Source organism: Otolemur garnettii, unplaced genomic scaffold (genome assembly GCF_000181295.1).
Source record: "Otolemur garnettii isolate 467f Iridium unplaced genomic scaffold, OtoGar3 scaffold00038, whole genome shotgun sequence".
Lineage (NCBI taxonomy): Eukaryota > Metazoa > Chordata > Mammalia > Primates > Galagidae > Otolemur > Otolemur garnettii.
This window is the reverse complement of record NW_003852433.1, coordinates 8,957,607-8,973,800: the sequence shown is the minus strand read 5'-3', so window position 1 is coordinate 8,973,800 and position 16,194 is coordinate 8,957,607. Positions and strand designations below refer to the sequence as shown.

General features: G+C 45.3%; 1 protein-coding gene across 2 annotated transcripts; it reads left to right on the top strand.

Moving 5' to 3' along the window:
* The first annotated feature begins 346 nt into the window (after positions 1-346).
* On the top strand, positions 347-13,280 carry PRKAB1 (protein kinase AMP-activated non-catalytic subunit beta 1). 2 transcript variants are annotated; one of them, XM_012805289.2, is made up of 8 exons: positions 347-520; positions 708-875; positions 3,789-3,952; positions 5,268-5,361; positions 5,619-5,733; positions 7,732-7,865; positions 11,630-11,698; positions 11,933-13,280. In XM_012805289.2, the coding sequence occupies exons 2-8, from the start codon at positions 717-719 to the stop codon at positions 12,008-12,010; spliced, it is 813 nt and encodes a 270-aa protein (XP_012660743.1). In that variant the 5' UTR covers positions 347-520; positions 708-716; the 3' UTR covers positions 12,011-13,280. The 2 variants fall into 2 exon arrangements, with proteins under 2 accessions (XP_012660743.1, XP_003789975.1); XM_003789927.3 differs by having other exon boundaries at positions 417-875.
* Positions 13,281-16,194: the final 2,914 nt, after the last annotated feature.

Sequence of the window (16,194 nt, the reverse complement as noted above, 5' to 3'; positions counted from 1 at the left end):
GAACTCCGGTGGGGTGGGGGGGGCTGCATGTTAAACAAGCACTCCAGGTGATTCTAATGCCTTCTAAAGCATAAAGTCCGCATTAAAGACTTTCTTAATTAGATGTGCACTTTAGAACGTTCGCGTAGGCTGCAGAGTGTAGAATCAACTAGAAGTGGGCAGAGATATCTTACCTCACCGTGCAGCCCAGTGCTTAGAGAGCGACGCAGGGGTCCGGCGCACAGGGCGCCCCCTGCGGTCCCTCAGCCGCTTTGTCCCGGCCGGGCCCTGGGAGGCTGACTGCGACTGCGCGCTCCGAGGCCTACGGAGGCCGCCTCGGGCGCCTGCGAGCGTGTAGTTCCAGACCGGAAGCGGAAGTGACGCCTCGCGCACTTAGTGGGCGCCGCTCCCCCCTCACCCTGGGCTCGGCCGACTGGCGGAGTTGCCGGAAGCGGAAGTTGCTAAGGGGAGTGGGAGGTTGTTGGGAAAGTGTCGGGTTGACTTGGAGCTCCTTGAGTTCACGTCGGGGTTGCCTGAGCAGGTAAAGCGTGATTGCTGGACCTCGGCAGCTCTGCTGACTCGGCTCCCCCGGCTCACTGCTCCAAACCCTCGCCAGAGGGGCGTGGTACCCTGGTGCTCCGACTCTCTGCCCAGGGTCCTTGCAGAGCCCTGCAGCCCGGGTCCCTTTCCTGGAGTGAGGCTCAGTCCGGCTCCCCGTGTCCCCGCAGACTCCAGTCATGGGCAACACGAGCAGTGAGCGCGCCGCGCTGGAGCGGCACGGTGGCCATAAGACGCCCCGGAGGGACAGCTCAGGGGGCACCAAGGACGGGGACAGGCCCAAGATCCTGATGGACAGCCCCGAGGACGCCGACCTCTTCCACTCCGAGGAAATCAAGGTGCGGGGTACGGGGGAAGACGCCTCCCCTTGACTAATGTGTTCCCGCCACATCCCCTTGAAAACCATGAAAACTAGGAAGGGTGGTGCTTCTCTCGGTGCGCTTTAAGCCAGACGGCCCATGTGAGAGCCCTCTGAGCGAACCAGGAACCTGTGTCTAATTACTAATAGGAGAAAGTCACCCTGAGGGAGAAGGAACTCACTTCGTTTAACATCATTAAGGAGAAAGCTCTGGGACAGTTTCAAATTCTTAATTGAGTTGAGCTAGCAGTAATTGAGCCCAGGTCTCTGCTTTTCTCTTAGGTGTAATTAATTTAACCGCTTTGAGGACTCTCAACCTCGCCTTTAGGCACACTGGCATTTTTGTAAAAGTTGGTTTAAGAGTTTATTGTCCATTTTTAAGATAAACAAACTGGAACACACATGTAAACTGAATACAGTGTAGTTGAACAGCTGCCTGTAGTTGCCACAGGTGTTTAGTTCTGCCTAATACTTTTAATCCACTCTGCTTATTTAGAGCAAGCACAGAAAAGTCATTCGACTTCTGGAGGTCAGTGGGTGAGTGAAGTGTCAGTGTGAAGGAGGCAGCCACAGCTACTCAACTTTGTTGTTTAAATGTGACTTAGGCAGGGATTTTATAGGCCGAATGTGGACTTCTTCCTGCAGTCTGTTTTAATTCATTGAAAATTAAGATAATGCTTGACTTCTGCTTCAGCCTCATTCCTGTTAACCACCATGATAAGGTTTGTGTTTCCAGCCTCAGGGCCGAAGCCAAGGACGCTTAGTGCTCTGGCAGCTGATATTGATATGGTATATCTAAAAAGAGCTAATTCCTTAAAGGAAAAAGAAGGATGAAGGTGTCCTGTGCACGATGTATTCTATTAGTGTCCAGTTTCATGTTAATCATCATTGTCTCTCAGGCTAATCGACTGCCAACTCATTCTACCTTTCCTCACCTTTTTTCCTCTTGTTCCCATCACATAACTGTCTCACACCCTCACTTGGGTATTGGTTTTGAATCTATTAGAAAGAGCCTGATTCTATTTGCCCTGCCATGCTGTGATTTGAACTTGATTTCTAGTTTGTTGTGTTCTTTAAAAATAATGTTTCTCCAATGATTCAACATCCCTCCCCTCAGAAGTAATTTTGGTCCAAGGAAGGCTATTCAAGAAGTATTTATTGTTTTGTTGCTGTTCCAAAACTTCTATAAGACATGTTTAGCATACACATAATGTGTGGAGAATGATTTCACGTAGTGTCCATTCTCATTTCATCAGAATTTTCTTAAGTGACGTAGCAGACACATGGTAGAATAACCCAGCTATCAAGAAAAGTCATGGATACTTTTAACTACACTAGGATAGTGTTTTGAATACAATTAGTTATCACATCTTTGGTGTAAAGTGATTCTAGTCTATTCTTTAAAATCTGTAGATTTTGCTGGAATTCAAAAAAATGTAGACTGAGGTCAGCGCCTGTGGCTCAGTGAGTCGGGCGCCGGCCCCATATACCGAGGGTGGCAGGTTCAAACCTGGCCCCGGCCAAACCACAACAAAAAAATTGCCCAGTGTTGTGGCGGGCGCCCATAGTCCCAGCTACTCAGGAGGCTGAGGCAAGAGAATCACCTAAGCCCAAGAGCTGGGGGTTGCTATGAGCTGTGATGCCATGGCACTCTACATAGGGTGAAAAACTAAGACTCTGTCTCTAAGGAAAAAAAAAAAAAGTAGGCTGCTTTTAGATAAACCCTGCTCAGTATTTGAAAAGAAAGTGCTGGAGGCCCTGTTTAACTTTCTTTTAGGTCTCTCCCAGCCTGAAACTCCTGCTCTTTTAAGGTCTGGCTTCTGACTAAGAAAAAATGTAAAGGGGCCATAACCACCCAGAGCTGAGTGAGTTTCTCTCTTATTCTGGAATGCCTCAGTTATAGGGTGCTAACCACCCTGGAAGTTATTGTTTACCATAATGAGTGGTCTGTCTTTATTTTTTTCCCCTCAATGCCTGGATAGCACTTACTTAGTTTTTCCCTTCCTCAGAGTCTGGATTTGCTCTAGAATTGTTCCTAATTTTCATTTACAGTCATATGTCACTTAATTGTAGGGATATGTTCTGAAAAATACATTTTCCAGTGATTTTGCTGTTATCATGGAGTATTCTTACACAAAACTAGAGGGTGTAGCCTAGTATGGGCTACATGGCTGTATGGTATATCCTATTGCTCCTAGGCTACACAGCATGTTAGTCTACTGAATACTGTAGGCAGTTATAACACAATGGTAAGGACTTGTGTATCTAAACATAGAAAAAAAGATACAGCAGAAATATGGTATCATACTTTTCTGGGACTATTGTCTGTCACTGACCAAGATGTCATTATAAAGGCATGACTGTACTTAAAATCTTGCTTTATTAAGGGAGGAAAATGACATTTATCAAGCTAGTTTTGGATATGTTTCACTCTCTTCCAAATGGGTTTTATAGTTTCCACTAGAATTTTGATGTAGACTTCTTTAATGACAATAATACCTAAGTATTAAGTTCTCAACTATCTGTCAGACACCATGCAAAGCATTTTACGTGGACTACCTTTGCCTTTGCTGCAGCCTTAAGAAATAGCTATTTTGGTGGCACCTGTGGCTCAGTGAGTAGGGCACCGGCCCCATATACTGAGGGTGGCAGGTTCAAACTCGGCCCCGGCCAAACTGCAACAACAACAACAACAAGAAATAGCTATTTTTATTATCTTTATTTTACTAGAGGGGAAACTGAGGCACCACTACTAAGTTAACAAGCCTGAACATGAACCCAGGTAGTGACAGCTTGTCACTATTAGCACAATTAACAATTGTCAATGTTAGAGTAACTGTTATAGAGTGGTCACTAATGGCTGCCTGTCCTGAGTCAACTGCTCTTCTTCCAGGCTCCAGAGAAGGAGGAATTCCTGGCCTGGCAGCATGATCTGGAAGTGAATGATAAAGCTCCCGCCCAGGCTCGGCCAACTGTATTTCGATGGACAGGGGGTGGAAAGGAGGTTTACTTATCTGGGTCCTTCAACAACTGGAGTAAACTTCCCCTCACAAGAAGGTAATTGACTGGGAGTGTTCACATAATTATCTTAATTCACAGATGTTCTTGTTTCTGAAAAGCTCCCAGTGGGTGAATAGAAAGATTGTTTTTCCACTCAGCATCCACTTTATAGAAACATCCTACATAGGATTCAAATTGCAAATCCAAGCAGTCTCTACATTTATAGTACATCTTAGAAGAAACAACGTCTTTCAATGGCAAGTGTTTCTGTGTCATAGACATTTTCACTTCACGTATTTAACCAGTCAGGACTTCTCAGAAACACAGACATCTGTCCCTTGTATAGTGAGAGATCACTGGGCTGGGAATCTTAGAGACCCAGGTTTGAGCCCACAGTGGCTATTCTAACATTCACTTAACATCTGGGGCCTTGGAGTTCCTTTCTTTAAAACAGTAACGTTGGAGGTGGTACCTGTGCTCAAAGGAGTAGGGTGCCGGCCCTATATGCGGGAGGAGGCGGGTTTAAACCCACCCCCTGGCCAAAACTGCAAAAAAATAAAAAATAAAAAAATAACGTTGGACCATGTGATCTCTGAGGTTTCTTTTCTTGGTGTATTACTTTTGTTTGAAAGGTACATGCTATGTAGGCATTATTAGCAAGTATATAGTCAGACACTTTATCAGGAAGCCTAACATGGACTTCTGTCCCCAGCTGTCAATGAGAAAGTATCTTTGCTAGCATGAACTAATGAGGAAATGAAGGGAGAAGTCATTCCCACTGAGCCAAGCCTCATTTTTGTCAGGGGCTGCCCGCTCTCTGGTGGACACATGGAGGGAGAGGAAGGCACTCAGCATAGTAGTCACAAGTCAGGAATAAAGTAACCAAATCAAAGAGCTTTCCTAGAATCCTTTTATAGTGGTTACATAAGTTTTTTTACAGAACATTTATGCCTCCTATTAAATTGATCCCCCTTCTCGTTCAAGGCAAACTGACAAAGCTAAAAGTAAGCAGCTTGCTATTTATCTTATGTTGTCATCCTCTTTGGCACCCAGGGCTACTCAGTATTTTACAGGCAAGCTTCAGAAGGACAAATGCCTGTTTGTTGACTTTTTAATGTTTGGAATGTAGGTTCCTGGTATTTGAGCAGAGTGAGTTTTCAGGAAAACCTCTTACATTGCTGCTTCCTTGTAGCCTTTTAAGATTGACATCATTATACTGAATTGCGTAAATGGGTTAAAAATGTTTAGTCTCTTCCCGCTGAACTTTTAGTTTTACGTGGAAATGTTTTGTTTTCTTCCATAGCTAGTTGGACAAGTAAGCTAAGAGGGCAGCCTACTCATCTGACATCCTCTGCTTCCTTTCTCCTTGCAGCCACAATAATTTTGTAGCCATCCTGGATCTGCCGGAAGGAGAGCATCAGTACAAGTTCTTTGTGGATGGTCAGTGGACACACGACCCTTCTGAGGTACTCTTCCTTCCGCTTTTGGTTCTCTGGCCCTGTGGCCAGTACATTCCAAACAAATCACCCTTTGCCCTGCTGGTAAAAGTCCGTGTGTGTGGCTGAACTAGGTAGCAGCACTAAGTGTCAGTTGGCGAAGGTGACTAAGATGAGCAGGGTGGCTAGCCAGCAGACAAGGTCTTCCATCAAGGAATTCAAGTCCTCTAAAGAGTCACCCTGCAGACCTTCCACGTTATGATTTCTGCCTGTCTGTCTCTTCCCAGCCAATAGTAACCAGCCAGCTTGGCACAGTTAACAACATCATTCAAGTGAAGAAAACTGACTTTGAAGTATTTGATGCTTTAATGGTGGATTCCCAAAAGTGCTCCGATGTGTCTGGTATGAACACAGTTATTTTATACCACATGTCTGCAGGTGGGGGCTGTGCAGTCTAGAAATCCTCTTGCTTCTCTTGCCTCTTCCTCTTGAGCTAAATCTATCCAGTCAGATGGACAGTTTATAGGTCTCTTAAGAACCACAAAACTTTAATTCCTGACTCTGTCAGGTCTTTGAAATTTAGCCCCATGGGAGCGATAAGTCATTTTCTGATCATCTCAAGTATACAGTAGGTCTGCTTGGCCACAGAAAATAGACAGTGTAAATGGAACCAGAGCTTGATCTTGTGTTGGGCAGGGCTGAAGAGGCCCTGGAGGGTCCACATCAGGTCAGTGACAAGACAACACTGGGGACTCCTGCCAGCTTACTTCCCCCTCATGGTGCCTGAAGAATTTCAGCCTGACAGGTGATAAATGGACACTTCAGTGACCTTGGGCATGACTTGTGTGGTTTATTAGCACCTTGTCAGAATCCCTTCAGGGGAGAAGGCAGCTAACCATGGGCAACGGGCTCCACAGCACAGCGGTCTTTTATGGGAACCTGCTCAGTACAGTCCTAGTCAGACCTGCCCATGCTCCAAGAGTCTTTCAGTCATCAAGGTATCAATACATTGCCTTCCATTGAAATCCAGAAGAAACTAGAACATATTATATACAATTCAGGGGAAAAGATGGCCTCACTGTCCCTTCCTGTGAGCACAGGCAGATTCCCTGGGAGTATGTCTGGCACACTAAGAAAATGGAGTCCATGGGGTTTACAGGAAGACTTTTTCATCATTGCCTGGCTGGGCCTGGAAGTTCTGCCAGCAGGATCTTTTATTGTTACCAGTTTAGAAATTATAGTGGTAAATGGACCTCAGCGAGCTTGCTGTGGCTGTTGTTGAGCAGGACTTGGAAATCTAAAATTAGCGTGCTTTTATCTGGATAGCTAACAGATCTTTTAGAGGTATCATTCTTCCTCAGATAATTGGAGGTTGCTGATAAATGTAATTTTTTAGGCCACACACCAAAGCTTTTTGTGAAGTTTCTACAGTGTAGGTCACCTAGAGAATGTTTATCCCTTGTTGCAGGTAAGCCACCTTTAAGCACTCTGCAGACTTCTATCTAGACACTCACTTCCTTAAAATACCATTTATTTATCCCTATGGCTCAGTTTTCTGCACTTAATGCTTTTCTCAGGATCTTGCTGTGATATTGTCAGGTCACCACGTGAAGGAGGCCTGTGCCCTAGAAAATGACATTGGGGGAATTGGCAGAGCCAGGGTATGTCAAGTTTATGCTGGGACCCACCCAGGGATCTGATAACTAGATAGAACCCATCCCACATATTCTTTGGTAATGGCTCAGTACCCTCTAGTTGTGCTAACACCACTAAATGCTTCTAACATTACAAAGCATACTCTTCTAGAAGCTTCTTTATCAAGTAAGACTTTGGGAGGAACTTGAGTGTAATTGAGTCAAAGAGCCTTTAGAAATCAGGCTTTCGATTTTCTTTCTTTTTTTTTTTTTTCATTTTGAAATGTGCCAGCGTCTCATATAACCTATTATTTTCCCACTGTCTCTATGTAAACAGACTGCCACTTCTGTTTTATTCTGGCTGGCAGTGCTCATAACTTAGATTGAGCTATTTATCCTCACTTGAGCTTCTTTGTGAACTTTGCCAGCCCAGCCTGAAGCAAAAAGGAAGCGTTATTCTGCTATGAGGTGAGGGTAAGATTAGGTTAGGTAATTGAGAACAGCCTCAGATTTACTGGCTGTACCACAGCTTCCCTCTCCCACCAAGGCCTCTGAGTTCACTCCTGAGTGTTCTGCCAGTCACCCAGATTGCAGAAGGGTTTCTCCTTTCCTCTGCTCTTCACCCTGGGAGCCTGTATATCCTTCAAGAGGACATAGTCTGTATTAAGGGGATCAAGAGACAAGGAAGACTAGATGACAGCACTGTAGACTAAATAAGGCTGTTCCTAATTGTCAAAGTAAATACGCTGTTACCATGTCCCAACAGAGCTGTCCAGTTCCCCCCCAGGACCCTACCATCAGGAGCCCTACATCTGCAAACCAGAAGAGCGGTTTAAAGCGCCACCTATTCTCCCTCCACACCTGCTCCAGGTCATTCTGAACAAGGACACAGGGATCTCTGTGAGTATAGGGGCATGTGCCCCGACTGTCTTCTGTGGTCATGTTCAGCTGCTCTCCTTCGTATCCAGAGCAGCCTGGTGAACAAGCTCAGTGTGTATCGCCTGGCACAGTCGCCTCCATGTGGGGATGGGCTGTTAGTGAGACCTTCCAGGGTGCAGTGCTGCCTCCCTGTCTTGCCCTTCACTCCTGCCTCAGCCTAAGATCCATTGCATTTAAATTTCACAGTAAAACACAAAACTGCCCCTTTTTAGTAAGCTTCATTTGGTGTTCTTCCTCTGGCCCCAAATTTTAGAATCTAGTTTTAATCACTAAATTGCTTTTAGAGACATCAGTGCTCCTGGATCAAAATTTGGGGGGTGTGACACATTTCCTGTAGGAAATTTTACTACATGAAAAAAGGAAGTGTGTCCTTCTGGATCCCAGAGAGCAACTAGTTATTCCTCTGTGGCTAATTTTCCATTTCCTGGATTGCCTGGTCCATCTAGCTCTGGAATGCAAGGCATACCCATAATTCTAGGGAACTAGACGCCCTTCAGTGTGTCTAGGCCACCTGTTAAGAGGCATATGTTTATAAAGTGCCAAAGTGACCACAGTGCTGTGCAGAACTCCATGCTGAGGTGGAGGTCACAAGTGCAGAGATGAGGCGCAGGAAGTATACACACGTAGGCGTCCCCCACAGCAGTCACTGTTGGCTGCTGAGGCAGAGTCTCAGTATTTCTTGCCCCATCCTGATGGGACTTGCCTTACAAAGGTTAATAAATTAGATGACTGTCAGTTCCCTGCTAAGCTAGGAAGGTTTTGTTTTCTTTTTTCTTAGAAAATAGAGGCAGCATTGGCTGGTTTCTCTGATGGAAACCGCTTCTGGGGATAGACCAACTAAGAGTGGCCCAAGGGGTCTGGGTCAGGAGCCTCTGTCCAAGGCAGCACTGAGCATAACACGAATTTTGGCTATAGTTCTGTTACTAAATGACTAATGTTTACTGTGGACAGAACATTAGTCTGAGTACTTTTCATGTATTGTTATTTAAGCCTCATAACAAACCTGTGTAGGTAGGTACTATTATTATCTCCATTTTACAGATGGGGAAACTGAGACACAGAGAAGTTAAGTAATATCCCAAGAGAGTAAAGTCTACTGTCATAGAGATTTTCAGGAACACAGTACACTATTGTTAGCACTAGTCACCATGGTGGCGCCTGTGGTTCAAAGGGGTAGGGCGCCGGCCCCATATGCCAGAGGTGGCAAGTTCAAACCCAGCCCTGGCCAAAAACTGCAAAAAAAAAAAAAAAAAATCAAGCAATAGTCACCATGTTGTACAATTGACCTCTTGAACTTAGTCTTCCAGCCTAATCAAATTTTTATATTCTTTGACCAACATCCTCCCAGCCCTGCCAACCCCAGTCCCTGAAACCAACATTCTACTCTGCACTTCTGTGAGCTTGCCATTTTTAGTTTCTACATATAAGATCATGTGGTATTCTTTGTGCCTGGCTTATTTCATGTAGCATAATGTCCTCCAGGTTCGTCCATGTTGTTGCAAGCGGCAGGATTTCCTTTCTGAAGGCCGAGTAATACTGTACTGTGTGTATATACTGCCGCATGTTCTCTGTCCCTTCATCACCCATCAGTGGACAACTGGGGGATTGCATATTTTGGCTATTGTGATTGTTACCGTGTGAACATGGGAGTGCAAATACCTTTCTGTATACTCGTTCCATGTCCTTTGGATGTATACAGTACTGGGCTTGCTGGATCATGGGTTAGTTCTAGGTTTAATTTTTGAGGAACCTCCATCCTGTTTTCATAGTGTCTGGACAAATTTGCATACCCCTGAACTATGCACTAAGAGTAGATTTTAAATGTTCTTACTACAAAAAGTACATGAGGTAATGCTTATGTTAATGAGCTCAATTTAGCCAATCCACAGTATATACTTATTAAAACATGTTGTATGTGTTTATCTGTTAACTTTTAAAAATTGATTTTTAAAAAAATCCCAGTCAACTCAGCACCCATAGCACAGTGGTTAGGGCACCAGCCACATAACACCGGTGCTGGTGGGTTCAAACCCAGCCCAGGCTTACTAAACAACAGTGACAACTACAAAAAAAAAAAAAAAAAAATAGCTGGGCGTTGTGGCAGGCACCTGTTGTCCCAGCTACTTGGGAGACTGAGGCAAGAGAATCACTTAAGCCCAAGAGTTTGAGTTTGCCGTGAGCTGTGACGCCCGTTGCTCTACCAAGGGTGACAAAGTGAGACTCTGTTTGAAAAAAAAAAAACTCCCAGAGTCACACAGTAACAGGCTGAGCAAGCATTCAAATAGGGCAGGATGGTGCCAGGTCCCTGGGTAGATGGTACTTTTACCCGCCACCCCTCACAGCCATCCCAGCAGGGCTCACTGGGCATTTGTTTGATGGAGTAATCAGCCCAGTCTCTGGGATCCAAACCCTAGAGGTCAACTGTGATGCTCAAAATCTGGCAGCCAGCAATGGCCAAGCTGGAGCCAAGATCTGGCTTTCCCACTGCCCATTTCCACATTGTCTCCACCTTCCTTATTGAGAAAACGAGCATGCACAGATAGCTCTTGTGGGATTCAGGCTGCTGTGTCCTCAGGATCATTCCAGACCTGAGCTTGGAATCACTACAGGGCTTATTAGGATGAAGCTTCCTAGATTCCCCCCAAAACACCTCCCCATCCCCGCGATGGCCATGCATGGTTGTGTCAAGGACAGCTCTAGCCTCTTCATTTACAAAAATCTGTTCACACCTCAGAAGTCCTGTACCCATGCTAGAACCATAGTTTTGAGTTGACCCTATCTGGGGCCATGAGAGGCCCTTGTGTGGCTGTGAAATCTTGAGGCACTTTGGGCCAGGACTGCAGAGCTCCCTATTAGGGTGGGAATGACCTTGAATACACCCTTTCCTTTGGAACAGGGACCATGACCAGAGGCCTGCCAACAAAGTATCACCACAGAGCCATTGCCCTAGACGTGCCCTAACAATTAGCATTGTTAAAAGTTGGGAGTAATACAAGGAGAAAATAAATCCCAATTCAGGGCTTCTTTTAAAATACAGAAAGGTATGGCTCTAAGTGCCAGCCCTATGCAGTGGTTCTCAACCTTCCTAATGCCAAGACCCTTTAATACAGTTCCTCATGTTGTGGTGACCCCCAACCATAAGATTATTTTCGTTGCTACTTCATAACTGTAATTTTGCTACTGTTATGAATCGTAATGTAAATATCTGATATGCAGGATGTATTTAGGCAACCCCTGTGAAAGGGTCATTCATCCCTCAAAGGGGTCCTTGAGAACTGCTCTTTTACAGAGTCATGATGTCCTCCCTCCCAGCTATGCATTTCATTCTTCAGGGTCACTGTCTGTGTCTTACAGATGTAAGTTTGGAATCCACTGTTCCAGAGTGTTTAGTATAGATTGTACCTTCCTGTGTTCTCTGATAGTGCCTTCAATGGGAACTCCCCTCCTTGCCCTTCCTGTAGAACAGAATCAGGGCCCACACTCTGAGTCCAGGGTCAAAACCTGACTGAGACACATACCTGCCTCCAGCAGGCATGCAGTGGGGTGCTACCTTTGGGTCGGAGGGCACAACCCTCATCCCACCTCTCATCTTAGACAAGCCCTGGCACTGCCGGACTTAGGAAGAGAGGTTGGCATAAGAGCCTACCTCTTTGATACCCAGTGCCATGAAATAAAAAGGAGAATCTTGATTTCCAAATCCTAAATCTGCCTTTGTTCCCTCACAGTGTGATCCAGCATTGCTCCCCGAGCCCAATCACGTCATGTTGAACCACCTCTATGCACTTTCTATCAAGGTAATGACATGTATGTCGTTAAAGCTGATGTGTGCTCTGAGGACACCTAGCAGCAGAATTGCCTGTGGGTACTGATTTAAAGGGTGGTTTCTAGGACTTGATGCAGCCCTCAGGCCCAGGTTCTGAAGGTGGGCCCAAGAGATTGTGTTTTTATTTAGCCCCATAATGATTCTCATGTACTGTAAAGCCCTCTGACTCAGTCCTGCCTTTGATAATTTCTACCCTCTTCCTTAGGATGGAGTGATGGTGCTCAGTGCAACTCACCGGTACAAGAAAAAATATGTCACCACCTTGCTATACAAGCCCATATGAAGAGCTGGGAGCCAATGGTGGGCCCCAGGAAACGGCTTGCACCACCAGGCTCCACACATGCATGGTTCCCTCTCAAGGGAAGGGACTGTCAATTTCTCATTTCACACTCTTTATATGACATTTCATACCTGCCCTAGTCCTACTTGAAGGCTTGTCCAGACACGGCAGCTCTGGAAGAGATGGGTCTGTACCAGTACTCTTAGCACTGTGGCTGCAAGCTGCAGGGGTCTCCTCTAGGCCAAGAGAGGAGTGGGGGGCTGCAGAGGACCTGCAGCCACCGCTCCAAAGTGCATGAGGCCAGTGTGATTCTAATCTACATCCTCTCTACTGGCTGTGGACATTCTTAAGCCAAAAATGAATGCTCGCCACTTTGCTAGTAAAAAAAATCTATAAGCAGGGACTGAAGCCACACAAAATTTCTAATCATCTGTGCATTTATAAGGGCAGTGGCTTGTTCCTCTTGAGGCCTGGCTGTGAAGTACAGTGTTGGTCTTGCCTGTCCTTCAAAATCAAAGCAATAAATTATCTCCCATTCTCTAACCCAGGGAGGTGTAATTTCTGTAGAAATTAGAAGCTGTCTGATTTCCAGATGAAGTTTTACAATTGTTTCACACTTATGTACACTAAGTACTGTTTTTTTAACCGGCGGCTGGCTGTACAGCCTTAAGGCAATTTTCAAGTCAGAATATAGATCATGTGAACTGTGCTCAGCAATAATCTGTTCTCAGAACAGACTTCTAAATCCACTGCTGGATTTCTCCATTAAGCTGGATGATCCTGGGGACTGACCACTGTTGGCTGGAAGGTGTCCTGCTTTTTATTCCAGTTGTAAGGAGGTGACTGTTGCCATGAAAACTTTGGAGAAGCACCCCATCCTCCTGTCGGTTACAGCCCGTGCCACCTTGTTCAGGACCTCTGCCCCTAGTTAGCAAAAAAGGCTGCAGCAGTTGCTATTGCTTATTCTGGAAGAAATTTAGAACTTGACAGCGCCCTCATCTTTTGGATCAAAGTGGACCTCTTTACACTCAGCTTGGTTTCCAGGGAAATGCCACAGATGGGCCCGTTAGCACAGGTTCCTTCCCTCATCAGCAGAAGTTATCATTACGCTCTTTGTTCCTGCTGGAAGAGGGAAGAACGAGCTCCCAGGTTTCCAGTATTTATTTGGTTAACCTGAGTTCAGGGTACTCTTTTTTTGTTACTATTTTCAAAACACTGAATTACTGTCACTTTGACGTACAAGTTTCAATAAAGCTTTGTAAAGATAATGGGACATATGCTTGGAGGAAGCTTTCATTTTACTCAGGAGTAAAGACTTGAACTCTTCCAGGGGCTTGTTTGGCATCATCCTTGGGGCAGTGAAGTGAGTGGACAGGCTGCTTCACATGCCCTGAGGACTAAAGGTCATTCTGGTGACCCACCTGTTCACACAATTTGGAGGCCTGGTCAGGGGTCCGAAAACTGAGCCCCTCTTGACCTGCTCAGTCATGAGGGCAAGCTGAGGAGAGGTTAACAGTGAAGGTTCCTGGCCTGGGCAGATTGGTAGCAACCCCCCCCCCCCCGACCAGAGGTATTGCTTCCTTTTGTTCATGAGCAAACCCCACAAGGTAGCTTGGGATCTCATGGCACTGCCTCGTAAGACACCAGGATGTTTCTGGAGTCAGAGCCTATTCTCATCAACTGAAAGGGTGAGATGTTGGGGCCAGGAATCAGCTCTGACCTCCAGGAACACTGTTTGACACACCTAAGCAGGAGGCTCCCTGCATAGGTAATGCCAGAACAGCCCTGCCACTCCTGTGATGGATTAAGAGCATCTGGCTGCCAGGCTGAGTTGGCCCGGCAGGGGCTGTGAGGCCTAGCTGCAGGTGGAAACAGCAAGAAGTCGGGAAATCCAGCCTGCAAATGAGATCTCACAAGTGTAGAAAACCTGAGCTGAAGATGCAGTGTAAAAACTGTTTTGCAGGAACCAGTTACCCTACTAAGGGTCCTCTAAGCCTGGGACCACAAGGGTAAAGGAGAGCAGGCACACCCACAAAACATGGGTGTCAGAGACAGTATTCTCGATATAGGTACGTGCACATATTTAAAAGATTTCATTTTCTGTAAAAAGCAACACAAAGTCCATTACGATCCAAAAGCCTCCCCACAGACCCAAGTGAAAGTTTTCATACCCAAGAAGCTAAAGGTAATGGAGACATTTTATGGAGGTTATGGACATTTTATGAAAAAATCACAAGAGCAAAGCCACATGTCAAATTGGGGTATCCTGTGACCCAGTCAATGCCTTCTCCATTAGCATTCTTTTTGGGGGGTGAGGACTACGTGGTTAGTTAAAACTTAAATTGCTTTTGAATGAAGATATGTTTCTTCCTCTGGAAATTGATAATACAGATGGATTTATAAAGCCAAATTAAGGCCTAAAAGTTAAAACACAAAATGGTGTTATGGGGTAAATAGAGCAATGCATCAAAATACTGAAACCAAAGATGAAAGGACCCAGGCAAGGCTATTCCCTCCCTGTGGCTCCCCTTATGGCTGCAAATGTGAGGGGAGTTGATAGCACTCTGAGACAGGTCCTAAGTCTACTGTAGTCACCATTCCCCCACCATCCCTTCCCTCTCAAAGAGTGGACATAGGACAGAGATGAGAGGTGTTGACCCGGTTAAGTTGCCGACTAGCTTTCTGACCTTAAGCAAATCACATGGCCTCTCTGAGCGTGATTTTCTCCCCCGAGAAACGAGGGGTTGGAGCAGCCCTAAATGACCCCTAGGGCTCCTTTCACTTCACGTTGGGAGCCACAAGGCCTTGACAACATTACTGGGATGGGGCCACACACAGGAAGTCAAGGGGTCTGCACCTCAACTGGCTCAATGAGGAAACCTCCAGGACTCCAAGGCCAAGATCAAAAACATGGAACATCATAGTGATAGCATCCATGGATGAGGCCAGGCACAAAACTTATTAGTAAAGAACAAATTTTCATTTTGTTTAATTCAATTCCTTTATGAGCACTCAGTTCCTCAGAGTTTCACTGCTGAGCATGTACTCCTCCCCATATCTGATTCTCTGCTGCTATTGTTTCAATGTGCCCCCCTCAAAATTCATGTGGGCCAATGTGATAGTATTAAGAAGTAAGGCCTTTAAGAGGTGATCAGGTCATGAGAGCTCCTCCCCTCATGAATGAAATTCAGGTCCTTATAAAACGGGCTTCCTCCAGTATTCAGCTAGCTTTTGCCCTTGCACCTTTTGTACACACGACATAGCATTTCTCTCCTCCAGACACAATAGGGTGCCACCTCAGAAGCAGATGGTTCCCACCAGACAATCAAACCTGCACATACCTTGATCTTGGAATTCCCAGCCTCCCGAGCTGTTAGAAAATAAATTTCTTTTTAAATTTCTATTCTATAGAAATTACCCAGTCTCAGATATTTTGTCACAGCAGCACTAAATGGACTAAGACATCCACCTAATGTTTATAAGAAGTTTGAATAAATCAACCAAGACTCAAGTCTACAGACCACTCACCAAATCATCCAGCTTTTGAGGAGTCTCTCTACACCTCTCTGGACCAGCAAAATCAGTGGAGAAACAGAAACTAGAGCCTTCTGCCCTGGAATGTCAACTGCAGTTGTCTTCTATATAGGAGAAAACAAGGACATTATGGACATGTACACATTTCTTCCATAAACCCAAGTCATCCCAACTAATTGTAAAACCATCTACAGCATCCTCCTAAGAGTTGCCATTACTGTTGTCAAACTTTTGAAGAGGATCCTAACAGAGCTTCAGGAAAATAGAGATTCTTTTGATTAGGCAAATAATATTTTTCTCATTTAAATACTGTATGCCTAGAGCCACAATCCTCATGTTGTAGACATCAGCAGCAATATTTAAGCTGCCAAGAAATAAATCTGACTGGAACTAAAACAGACCAGGAAGAATAAGGGTTGTCCACTTGGATACTATTGGCACTTTGGATAACTCTCTGTGGTGAGGACTTTTTCTCTATCGTAGGATGTTTAGCAACATCCCTGACCTCTACCCATCCGATACCCCCAGTTGAGATAACCAGAAATTATCTCTAGACATCACCAAATGCCCTCTGGGAGGAGGGAAGCAAAATCTCCATAGAATAAGCCAGTATAACCATGTATGTAAATGGAAGCTTAGCTGGTCTCACTCCT

What these genes read in the sequence shown, in the direction of transcription:
- PRKAB1 (XM_012805289.2), top strand. Translation starts at nt 717, where the DNA reads ATGGGCAACACGAGCAGTGAGCGCGCCGCGCTGGAGCGGCACGGTGGC. An exon ending in TCCACTCCGAGGAAATCAAG is followed by an intron (nt 876 to 3,788) that starts GTGCGGGGTACG and finishes CTCTTCTTCCAG; the next exon opens with GCTCCAGAGAAGGAGGAATT. An exon ending in GGACACACGACCCTTCTGAG is followed by an intron (nt 5,362 to 5,618) that starts GTACTCTTCCTT and finishes GTCTCTTCCCAG; the next exon opens with CCAATAGTAACCAGCCAGCT.